Source organism: Acanthopagrus latus, chromosome 5 (assembly GCF_904848185.1).
Source record: "Acanthopagrus latus isolate v.2019 chromosome 5, fAcaLat1.1, whole genome shotgun sequence".
In the NCBI taxonomy this organism is placed as follows: domain Eukaryota; kingdom Metazoa; phylum Chordata; class Actinopteri; order Spariformes; family Sparidae; genus Acanthopagrus; species Acanthopagrus latus.
Genome location: NC_051043.1, coordinates 4564624 through 4577426, shown reverse-complemented (window position 1 = coordinate 4577426; position 12803 = coordinate 4564624). Strand labels below are relative to the sequence as shown.

Sequence of the window (12803 nt, the reverse complement as noted above, 5' to 3'; positions counted from 1 at the left end):
ACAGTGAGGGGGAAGGGATGAACCTGATATCAGTTCCCCATGCTTCTCATGGATCACCATGTTAAATGTTTAAATGGCAGATTGTAAGTCTGAGGAATGGCTCAGCGACTCTGCAACCGATGCTAACTGAGCAACTGAAATGCGCTTTTAGGGAGATGTAAAATGTGCTTCGACTTTGGATGGCAGCAGAGTTAATGAGTGTGCAACCGAGCGATACCAACAAGGCAAGAATGCACCAACCCATTGAGTAATGTTTCTTTCCTTCTCACCGTGTTGTAAACGGCTCATGCAAAATTAAAGAAGACGGGCCGCTGGCCAATGAGGGTGGGAGGAGAAGGAAAAGAGAAGGCAGAAGAGGAGGTTGGGCTAAGTTGAGGTGGGGTGAGAGAGTGGCCGGGATATGGAGGGTGAACAGGAGAAGTGAGTGAATTAGGGTTTCTTGGGATTGAAGGTGTAGGAAGGAGTACATACAGGGAAGGGATTTTCATTCTCCAGCAACGGGAAAAGTGGCCAGTCTTGTCTTCCCCCGTCAGCTTTATTCAGCTAAGGTAAGCTAAGCTGACTAAACAAAGCAGCTGACTGTCCAGCACAGAACAAAGACCACTGTGATATCACTGCATGTGTTCAAGAAGGATTCTTTGCCTTTTCTGACCTTGTCAAGGTGAATTGTCATCTTGGAGAGAAGCTGCGCCACATACCATATTGATCCTCTGAGGACATAGATCGCCATATCCTGCGCCGAGCTACACTGCCATAGTAAACATCCTCCTTGACGGGTGAGAGGTTCCCCTCACTCCCCTCACTGTTACTGTCCATGGTGATCTCTACAGAAGACACCAATCACAGCATTACGGTCAGAGATCCCCCGCACACACACTCTGCTCTACCCCATGGCCCATTCACTCATGCTGAGACAGTAGGATGATGAGGTTGCCCTGAGGTGGGGAAGGGTGTACAAGGCAACAGGTTTCACTCTGGAGTCACTGGGTGTAAAACAGCAATGCTTGCTCTGTTGCAGGGAGATCAAATTGAGGTGGTCATGTCAACATGTTAACCCACAGTAAACACAGGCATTGGGGGTGTATCGGGGACAACTTTCCTGCAAAACTGCGTGTGAACATTTGGCGATTCCAGCTGCTGAGGATGGACAGCTACTTAAAATAAGGGTCTAAATGGCTGTTTAAGCTCTATGGGCGAGATGTACAGCTCAGCTCACATGGGTAAGGGAAACACATGGTATAAATAGCACAAACATCAGTGGCCCTGCAGGTGGGGATGAGGCGTCTCCTCATGTGGTGACCTCACTAACCAATGGATGGGATGGGCCGCTGCTGAGGGGGGGTGCCGATGTGAACTAGCCTCCTCCCTGAGTGGTCCAGACGATCGGCGCTTCCATGTGATGGCGAGTTCCCAATGATCTTTAGAGTGAAAAACAACAGTAGAGACGTTAAAACAGCACACCGCCTGCGTTTTCAAGATGACTAAACATTCAAAAAGAATCCCACCATCCTGTTAAAACAACAAAAAATACCATAAGAGCAAATGATGTGGCTTCCATTTGTCCTTAGGGAGGCAAAACAATAGAAGGGAAAAAAAAATAAATCCATCCATCAAAACAAGTAAATCAAATCAACCCCAACACAACAACATGGACTGGGAGTTAGGAAGGGTCAGATGTTTAGCTAAAGACCATTTGTTCGGTTTGTTTTGTTCTGTGCATGTCAGCTCCTTGATGAGAAAAGAAGCAAATGGTGGTGTAAAAGACAGAAACGATGAGTGAAGAAGAGAGAAGGGGGGGATGAGAAGAAAAAGTGTTTATTGAGAATGGACAAAGATGTGGTTAGATGAGCAAAGCCATTATAGCTTCAGCCTGGGGCTTTGCACTACAGCAATCAACACATTTAATATGAAAACAGATGATGAACAAGATCACTTTTTTTGCTGAAACAAGTGAAAGAGATAATCGAGAGAGGGTGTGTATGGGCTGATGGCTAAATGAATCGCGGCAGGCAGCAAAAGTCTCGACCTGGCCTTTTGTTTGTACGTGAAGCAATGAGATGCAGGAAATAAAGCGCCAAGCACAGGGTGGAGTGATACGGCTGCAGCTCTACAGGGCGAGACACTGAGAGCGCCAAATGAAGTTGGCAGCTGGCGTGGATAGGGAGAGTAGAGACGGGAGCAGCATGTCTCCATGCACTGCACAGAGACTTTCCTTTAAAAGGAACCTTTCCCCTCAGAGACATGAGAAGTCAAAACGTGGTTAAATGGCCTTTAGGTATTTGAAAGCTTTACTTTAAAATCCACCATCCCACAGTCTGAGTACAAGCAAAGTAATTTACACAAAATAAAACATCAAATCAGACCAACCATGAACATGTGATACTTGAAACAAATGAAAAGCAAAATGCCAAATAAAAACAAAAAAAAAAAGGGGGGGGGGTTAAATCATAAAGGAAAAAGACAACATTAACGAAACAGAATGGCTGCAGCTTGCCGATAGAAAGTACAGCAGAAAGTCTGAATCACACACCAGCGGCTGGTCCCGGTTGAGCCTGGACAAAGACTGGGCCCTAGCCTCCCTGTGGGGGCTGTAATAGACCCTGTCCAGCTCGTTCAGCCGGCCCTCGCTCAGGGCCCCGTCCCTGGAGTAGTTTCTTGGCCCGGCCTCCCGACCAGGCCCAAAGTGGTCCCTGTTCCTAAAGTCACCCGTGTGTACTGACTTGGCTGCACTCGCTGGCACATCAGAGAACTCCTCCTCCACGCTGCACTGGCGGGTCAGAGTTCTTTTACGGCCCATCGCCAGCGCCCGCCTTTCTATCGGGCCTTCACAGTGAATGATGTGCACGGGCCCCCGCATGGGGCTCCCATGAACATAGTACCCTCGATGACTGCGGCCTAGAGAGCCTTCTTCCTCACTGCCGCAGTCTAACCCGCTGTCAGGACTCTTGGTGTTCTGGCGGTTGGGTCGTCCGTGGCTGCGGTCGTCTGGGTTGTAGCCGTAGCGGCCGTCGGTGAAACGAGGGGAGGAGCGCTGGCGCTGCAGGTGACGGGAGCTCTTGCCGTGGGTGAGATGGTTGTACATGTGGGAGTTTTGGGCGTACATCCTCCGCTGAGTGTGCGGTGTTCCCGGCCGGCCGCCATCTTCAAAGCACAGGCGCTGGCCCATGCCGTCCACGCCGTCCAACTCTTCCTCAGCCACCTCAGGGATGCTGTGGAGACGTTTGCTGCGGAGCGACTTCTGCTTTACCACCTCCCTCTGGAGGTCCCAGCAGTCTCGTTCCTCGGCTAAGTCCTGACGCTTGTAATATGCCTTCAGTCACGACCACGAGGCAGAGTTCCACAATTTCACAGTTCAGTTAGTCAATTCAAAAGGTCAAAAGGTTGAAAGTTTTTCGAAGGTTTTAGGACAAGCAGGAAACAACACAGTATGTGAATAGAACAAATGGGGGGGAAAGACAAAATAAAGACAGAATTAGTTATTTGTGGCAATGTAGTAAGACATGCATTCTCATTCCGTGAGAAGAAAATGGCATGCTCTGAACAGGAATCTGCAAAGGCTCAAATATGGAGTGGTAACTGATAAACTGAGCGTGGGCACGGAGGATAAATGTGGAAAAAGGGACTTAGCTTGTGATAAATTAGAAATATCCAAACAAACATTAAGTGAAAGGCTGACTTAGCGCCACAGGTAAGGGATACATGAAAAGGTCGATGTGGACGGAACAAATAAATCTTTAAAAAACAAAAAGAATGAACAACATGAAGCTGAGTGAGTAGAAGAATCACTTGCTAAGGACATACTGCATCAAGACACTTCAGATGTAGTCAGACAGACACAAATTCCTTCCATGTGCTCACAGAAAACAAGGAGAGGGAAATTTGACTTCAAAGGAACAGGTCACCCAGAAATGAAAGTGCACTCATTATCTACTCATCCCCAGGCCGATGGAAAATCAGGGGAATTTTGTAGGCCACGAAACATTTCTGGAGCGTCACAGCACAACAGCAGTTCAGCATCAGCTGAAGTAGATGGGGACATGATTTAAAGAGCAAAAAAAAAAAAAAAAAAACAAAACAATTGGTAAAATGGCTCCATAAAGCTAGGCCGGTGAAATCCAAAATTCCAGAAGCCCCCGAGATCCCAAAATGATTTGAGAAGATGTCATTTACACCCTTTGATGCCAGGTTGAGCTCAGGCACCCACTTCACGTGGTATGCGTTAACACTTTTAGCTTATCAGCTATGATGACATCGACTTAAAAACGGGTGTAATAACATCTATTTGAGGGCTTCTGAAGACTTGGTTTACGCCAAGCTAGCTGCATGGAGCTTTTGTTTTTTTTTCTCTTTAACACAAGTCCTCGGCTACTTCCGTTGTTTACAAAAATGCTGCAAGGCTATTTAGCTGTGAAGCTCCAGAACTGTTTAATAGACATCGACATTAGGGCGAGTAGATAATAAGAGGACTATTCCTTTGATAATTTTCAGAACAATATCTAATTCAAATGTTTACATCATTACAATACACACTTTGAAGTAATTTATTTACAGAAATATAAGGGTGAAGGATAAAATGCAACAGTGCTTTACAAAATAGGTGGCGATGGTGAGAAGGTGATGCTGTATTGGTGTATTTAAAGGGTAAATACACCAAAGAATAGACATTACACCCCATGTTGTGCAGGCATTTAGACAGAAACAGAGATAACTTAACGAGATTTGCTTCTGATAGCAAGTCTACTTTATTACAAAGGACCAATCAGCCACTACAGTACACCTTACTCTCACAACAGGATGCTTCTCTATAATGAGAGCAGATTGGCTTTACATCCACACATCCCCACTGAAATGAAGACAGGATCATGTACCGACAATGTTCTACATCCATAGAAAAATTAAACATCAGGACGTGACAGATAAAACAAAAGTGAATATTTCCATTTAAGTACTCACTTAAATGAGATTCCCATATGCACGTCATATGCCATGACCCTTTGATTCAACACAGTAAATTTCAATTTGCATTTCTAACATTTTCCGAATTCTAACATTTGACTTTTACACTTGTAACCCTTCTTTGGTGCAATATCAAGAGCGTCAAAATGCAATGCAAGCCGTTAAAAAAACGTTCTGCTCCTAGTGTACAGCCTCCCCCCCACTCGCATGCTATATTGTTATGTTTACACAGCCATTCCCGCAAGCTCAGTCTTGAATGAATAAAGCGGTGCTGGAGGGGCCGGGTGGAGGAGCAAGGCTGGAGAGTGGAGGCTGATTTGGCTATGGCAAGGCAGGGGAGCTCAGCCAGGCAAAGCCACGATGGGCCTGGTTGTGGAGCCTGTGAGAGAGAGCTGGTACCTCTGCTGTGGGCAAGACCCTCCCTCCCTCCCTCCCTCCGGCTTCCCCAACTTCTTCTATCCTCCCCTTGGTCACCACTGTGCAGTATGTACCTTAAGAGTGTTGTGAGAGTTGATGCTGCGCCTTCGGCCCTCCTCCAGCTGCATCTCAGAGTAGAGATCTTCCTCGTCCTCCTCCATTATGTCAGACAGATCAGAACCCCGGCTGCTCTCTGTGTGGTACTCCTCGCTGTGGCTGTAGTGGTGATGATGGTGCTGAGGGAGTCGGAAGTAGGAAAGAAGCATATTGGGTAGAGAACAAGTTAATAGTTTTATCAGGGTTCTTGTATAATTTTTAAGTCAGAATTTAAAAAAAAAGTATTTATCTGATACAAACAAAGCCCCTCTACCTTTTGTGTTTCTGGCAGTGGAAAATGCTTGCTAAATGCAAATTCTTGCCAAGCTGCCAAGAAGTCAGAGGAAGTGTCAGGTGTGCTATGTGCAAACAATTTAGCCCTCAGCATTGCCCCACTTGTTTCTGCTCATGTGGGATTCAACAGCTCTCACCCTATGGTCTCTAACCCACATGGTCTTTGGGCATTAATTATACCCCGCTTCATTTCCTGCCCACCATGACTCACATATTCCCATCTTGGCTCATTGCAGATTAGCTACCCTTACAAAAATTAAGTAAACTTCAAGTTAATTGATCAAGTGAACTTAAGTTGAGTTCAAGCATATTGCCCAAGTATACTTTATCTAATAGAGTACCCCAACCTCAGTGTATGAGTACTATACTTGTAAGTGCACTACGTCACTACTTCTTGGGACTAAATTTGTCCATTTTTCAGTTTATGAAAAGTATATCTCTAAGTATACTAAGTGTAAGAGTACTATTTTAAGTACACAACTAATTTAAATCAAAATTGTATTTACAGTATAGCAGCATATACTGTAACTATAGCGTGAACTATACCGTAAGTGAAAGTATAGGTATAGGAAGTATATAACCATACTTCTTGCCCACTTTTGAAGCAAAGTATAAGTAATCAAACTTTACTGTATACTTATACAGTCGGTATAAACCAAGTGAACTTAAGTATACTTTTTTTGTGCATGACAATTTTCCCATTAGCTGTAGATGCACCATGTGCACATGTAATACCTACAGCAAATTTTATACTGAATTAAAGACAATTTATTATCTTAATTTCCTTTTTTCTTTTTTTAATTTTAAGACCCTTTTAGACTTCAGACTAGAAGGAGCTGTTGGAACCTTGTTTACTGTGACATCTTTGGAGGCGGATGACATGGAAATCTTCCGTATGTGATTACCAAAGAGCTGAAAGAAAGTGTGTAAACTCTACAGAAATTCTGCCTAAATCGCACTCAAAATGTCACCTAAAGACACTGCCATTAAAGTACTAAAGCAGCCATCACATCCAATTTCCTTGTAGCTTTTATTATTTATATATTGGTATAATGTTGTTTATATTGTTGCAGACTGTTGTATAGCTGCACAATGTGCAGTTTTACTTTGCCACAGTAACATTTCCATTCACAGCTGGATTATACAGGACTGGTTCATACAGACGTCAGCTATGTGGTTTCTGTGTGACAGTTAGGCGCTATTGTGTTGTGGGATTTGTATGAGACCCTGCTTGGTCCTTTGCTTTCCTTTAAAAGGATCCACATTGCCCCTATTGTGATGTATCTGTTGTGCAGTTTTGGATAACCTATAATTAGCACACCTGTGTAGATTCACTGATTTGGTCAGAACACACGTTGAGGAAGGGTGTCTTGCTGAACAGTTGTGCGGCAACAATAAATAGTTTGATCAGAGTGCTGTCCTATACTTTTCTTTTGTTTATACAAGACTGGGAAACAAATCAGTCTACAATACTGTTGCATTCCAGGTACACAGATACAAACAGGGGTGATTTGATTGGATTCAATTTGTGTTCTCCTACATGTAGGGAACTGATCCCATGTTCTTCCCAGAAACAAGTGCCGCACACTCACTGATTGGCTGAGCAAAGCTTGTTTGTGTTCTCTGTAAAGTACCTGTCTGCCCAACTCTGAGCCTCTGAGGAATTCATCCACCGAGGCTCCTCTCCTCCTTGCATGAGGAGAGTCATAGCCATCCTCCTCCTCGTCAGAGTTGAGTGGATGCAAGGCGTTACCTCGATCACTGAAGATATTCCTTTTCTCAACCTGAGAAAACGCATTGTAGTAATTAAGATGGAAAACACATAAAAATGCTTTAGTTTAATATTTCTAAAATCACATTTTCTTTCTGGAACCAAGGAAAACATTGAAATATTTCCATAACAAAGACAAAGAGTTATATCTTTTTTTAAGCAATATGTATATACTGTGTATATCATCCATGGCACAATGAGTAATCCATTTTCCAGTACTAGATTCCTCCACATGCTTAGATATACTGTCTATAAATAAATACCAACTCACCCGATTGCCCTCAGCAAACACTCTCTGGGCAGCTTCCCTGGCCATGGCCTTGGCTATGGTGTTGGGGATGGGGACTCCCTGAGGCTGCGGCAGGATCCTCTGAGGCGAGGGCGATCGCCTAGGCGGAAAGTGTGGTGGCTCCAGGTTGGGTCCGCGCATGGGAGGCAGCGGAGAGGGGGATCGCTCCCAGGGCTGGGCTGATCGCAGGCCAACCTCGTGCTCTTTGGTTTCTGGCTCTCTGGCACTTACTAATGGTTTGGACTTGGGCATGGGGTGGCGCTGGAAATGAGGCTGGGGCGTGGGATGGGGAGGGGGGTGGCTGGAGGGCTGCGAGTGCGGCTGTGCGTGGGGCAGCGTGTGGGGCTGGGCTCGTGGCACAGGCTGCACCTGGGGCTGAGGGTGATTCGGAGGGTATGTTGAAGGATAGGGAGGATGGGTTTGTGAGTGCACTGGATGGGACTGTGGGTGGGGGATTGGGTGGGGAGGTGCAGTGGTTCGGCGGGAGAGGTGCGGAGAGCCCAAGAGATTGTGCGGGATCGTGGCCACAGGAGAGTCCTGGGACTCTCCTTGTGTCGATAACGTCCTTACAATGACTTCCCTGGCCTCCAGACACTGAATCCTGTTTAACTCCACGGTCACATAGTCTGCTGTAGGGTACAAGACCTCTGCTATCTGCATTCACAAAGGAACCAGAGAGTCCTTACCAAGGGGCAATTCAGAATGTTAGCATGCAAACACACTTACTCTCTCACCCTACCATCATGTACACGTATCTACTAGGGGTGTCACAATTTCTATTTTAGGGCTAAAATTGTTCAAATGAGCCTTCAATTTTAAAATTAAAAGCAGGATTGGTTTATTCTCCCAGTGTATTTAGCCCTTCTCCACCAGTGATGTTCATTCAAACTAAAAACACACCAACTAAGGCAATGCAGCTAGCTTACTGGTAGCCTGCGATATACTTCCAGTCACTTATCCTGTGGTGGGTTTATTTTCTTTCACATAGATCCTTTTTGGATTTTGGAATCCCAATCTATGGTGAACAATTAATACCTGCGAGAGGTCAACAGGATAAATCGAGTTGTTGTTGTTAAATACCCTTATTATTTTGAAGACTCTTAAAATGTAAATGACAGCTGTCAGGACATAAAACCAATGATCTGTTGATCCCGACAAATGCAGATGTTAAAGTTTAACAGTAGCAGTCAATTCAGTGCTGAATGAAAATATTTTGAAATTGAGAATCAATCGAATCGTGATCTTAAAATAAAAATATCAAGTCAAATTCTGGATCAGGAGAATCGTGACACCCCCACAATTTGCATGCATTTGTTGCACTCATTTTGTACCCGATGAGTACCCATTTTCCCATAAATGGCAAGGATTCATAAAAGGTTTATGTGGTTGGCTTAAATTCTCCCAAAACTCATCCCACAGAGCAGTGTGTAGGTCATGGTCCCCTCTTTTGAAACATCTAAAGTCTAATGACAAAAATAACTTGTGATCTGTAGAACATGTAACTCACTATCACAAGAAAACAGAGGAAATAATATTTTCTATCCATGTGAGTTAGTGTCTCTGTAGCTTTTTAAACTGTCAGCGCGAGAGAAATATGTGACTTTTTGTGCACAGTTCATCAAACGGACCATGTTTAAACCTCAGCTACAGCCCCCACCTCAAATCTGTTGGACAATGGCCAATTTTTTTCTTTAACTCAGTCCAGCATGGTGATCTTATTTTAAACTTAAAGCTGACACGGTCATGTTTGTCCCTGGGGGCTGAATATTATCAGCAGTATGTAATTTCCCCAGGAGGTGGCAATAGAGCACTGCTCACAGAAGTCATCACAGAGGCAGGCAAAGGTTTTTTTTTTAAGCACTGTAACATACACAAAAATGACTTGTCTGACATGAGGTACCTTTTGTCCCTTTGTGCACACCGCGTAACCAATCACGCTGGCCCCGTTGGAGGTTCCTGAAGATGTCAGAGGCGGCGGCTTCCATCTGACCTGCAGGAGCCCGGGCGTCTGACCACACTGAACCTGCACCTCCTGGGGAGGGAGAGGGGGTCCTGGGGAGCACAACACACACACTGGGTAAGAAGAGAGAGGAAAAAAAAATCTCACCAATGAACCATTTCTGCCTGTTTGATGAAAAAAAAAAGAAAAAAAGAAATTGCTGACGTCAGTACTATGTTATCACATTCAATAACTGCTTGATAAATCTTACATCTAAAGTACTGTATAAAGCTGAACCTTGTGGTAATGCCAAGAATTGTATCAAACACATTATGTACGCTGAAGTATTTTTAAAAGCATTCTCAATTTCAGTGAAATGAACCGCTGGTGTGTATGTCAGTGACAGCAGAATATTATGCTCGTGTCTTTGCAGGTTTATGGTGTGTATCTCGGGATTCATCTGTGTGAGTGTCACTGCTTGAAAAAGCACATTTCGCTAACGTTCAGCCGTCAGTGTGTGTGGAGCAATATCCCGTCTCCAGCTTCTCACTGCAAATATTCTATGGGGCATAAAAAAAAAAAAAAAAAAGAAAGAAAACATGGTTTGCTTTTTCCACAATCTGTAAGTGCTGCCTGCATACTAAACAACATCCCCATCTGTGCAGGGCTGCTGCTCCCCTGCAGTGACACGGGAAGAGAGGGGCGAGCAGATGCAGTCAGCAGTATCTCCGAGCTGCAACGTGCAGCTGTTTGTGTGTCTGAGAATCTGCATCGATGCAATCTTAATCACATTTCTACGCCGACTGTCAGCAGACAACACACACAGTCTTGGAACAGCGGCAGGGTCTGTTTGGAGATTTAATTTCCTCTTGTCACAAACAAGCTCCTCTGAGAACTAAACCGAGACTTTAAATGAAGATTTCAGCGGAGCCTCTTTCATTAACACTGGACACGAACAGCAGACACTGACTTCCAGGCTTCCAGGAAGCCGTAACTAATATTAATACAAATATGGACTCACTAATAATGAAGCCACTTGCTTTGAAGAACACATGCTGAGTGTGAGAGCCTATTACAGAGCCTCTAGACGCTGCCCTCTTTATTGACAACAGTTGTTCACACAGACACTGACACTATTTCAGACACCTCTAATTAACATGTTCAATAGACGGATCATTTAATGAACTCAAAGCATGTTAGCTCGTCAGCTGCCGACAGAAAATGTCAATTCAAACTTCAGCTTTTCACTCTTTGTCCTCCCCTTTCTTTCTTTCTCTCACTCTCCATGTCCTCCCTATGTTCCATCCCTTTCACTATTCTATTCTATTCATTACAGAGGTATTATTCATTGCCTTCAAAATTTCTCTGTTATCGCTGTCATTTTCTGAACTTCTTTCTTATTCTGGCACCTGAAGAGTTTTGCACTCCCTCCATGTCAAATAAAGGCTAAATAAACACAACCACACCATCTCTTTATGCAATGAAAATGTATCTTACATATATTATATCCTATGTGTTATGACAACGATTGCACCCAACATTTGACACAGGCTTGTGTTTTAAGCAAGTGGCAACCTCCGGGGCTGAGAAATGAAGCCAATGCAGAGGTACCAAAAACAGCAGTTCCTCAAAAAGCCACTTGAGGTTGGCCCGCTGAAACACCAAACTTCATCGCCCTGTACACAAAACGGTTTTGGTCTCTACAGCTTATTTCCCTTCTCATCACAACTGTACAGGGGAACATTTGTATACGATACACTCATTTAAATTATGTTAAGACTTAAAGTTAATTATAATTGAGAGCATGACTACTTCGAGTGACAGCTAGCCGCAAGCTGTCTGCTGGGCTTCACCTCAGCTAATTCAAGTCTCTGATCTTCACCTCTCGGCTGGCTCATGATGTGGTTAATTGAACTAAAAGACCGAAGTGGAGGTGTGGACGCAAGCGTTTTGGAATAACAAGCAACCCTGTCAGCGTTAACCGGCAGAGACATAATATTGACTATAAAATGAAGTATTCTCTATCTATTCACAAGTATATAAATCAATACTGTTTAATACATATTGTAAAAAAAACAAACATATTTTGCATTCTAGTATCTAGTATTCTCTTTATACTTTTATAATATTATGATGTTTAAATTCACATCACTATGTAACAAATATATTATCAAAATAATCTCATCATCAATTTTGTCATCATAAATAAGTATTGTCATGTACTGTAAAAATATATTTGGACTCCTTTGCAGATTTTCCATATATTACATTGTATTTTTCAGCCATTCATTGTCTGTGACTGCTTATCCTTTTATCCAGCTCACATTAGGCAGACAACCATTCACGCTCACATACGCACCTAGACAGTAGACTTTTTGCATGTCTTTTGATTCTGGGAGGACGCCAGAGTACCGGGAGAGAACCCATGCAGACAACATGCAAACACTGCACACTAAAAAGTCCCACCCCAGCCAGGCCTCAAACCAAGGTGTTGCGGGGCACCAGCTCAAACCACTGCATCACTGTGCTGCCCTATTTGTATTTTTCAGTATATGTTAATATATGCTTGTTCCATAAGTGCCTGACTACTTAGACCTATAAAAAGCAATAATATGTCAGGCCTAACCACATTTTATCTGCATCCACAACTGGCTAACTAAACCGTGCCTGTACATTTAAACACATAAAACAGTGCCATAAATGTAGCTGGCTGTGGAGAGCGTCACTCTTATTACATTGTCACTTTCCCGTGGTGAGGCAGTCAGGCTGTGAGACCCGAGTTAGTGCTGGCAGCAGCAAAGCATCAACGAGCCTCATGGGAAACGAAATCCCAGAGACCTACGCTTACTATTTACACTAATTTGGCTTCCAGAGACTTGTTTCCAGTGTTGTGTAGCTTTATTCAGAAAGCCCCTCTTCGACGTTTTCCTGTTGGACTTGCAGAGTCTTATTGCAGTAGTACACACTTAAATCCTCGAGGGCAGTCTAAAAATGGCTGGGGAAAAATGAAAATGCCTGAGATGTTTGTCATGTTTATAAGT

General features: G+C 43.8%; 1 protein-coding gene across 2 annotated transcripts in view; it reads right to left on the bottom strand.

Moving 5' to 3' along the window:
- Positions 1–12803, bottom strand: part of rimbp2 (RIMS binding protein 2) — a 115760-nt gene that overhangs the window by 11694 nt on the left and 91263 nt on the right. Inside the window, exons 17-23 of one of the 2 annotated variants that reach the window (XM_037097602.1) lie at positions 9724–9875; positions 7806–8477; positions 7398–7547; positions 5448–5609; positions 2531–3310; positions 1310–1418; positions 699–824 (exon numbers count right to left, since the gene is read on the bottom strand). In XM_037097602.1, the coding sequence (XP_036953497.1) occupies positions 699–824; positions 1310–1418; positions 2531–3310; positions 5448–5609; positions 7398–7547; positions 7806–8477; positions 9724–9875 (2151 nt within the window). The remainder of the gene's footprint in view (positions 1–698; positions 825–1309; positions 1419–2530; positions 3311–5447; positions 5610–7397; positions 7548–7805; positions 8478–9723; positions 9876–12803) is intronic. The other variant, XM_037097603.1, reaches the window with a different exon arrangement.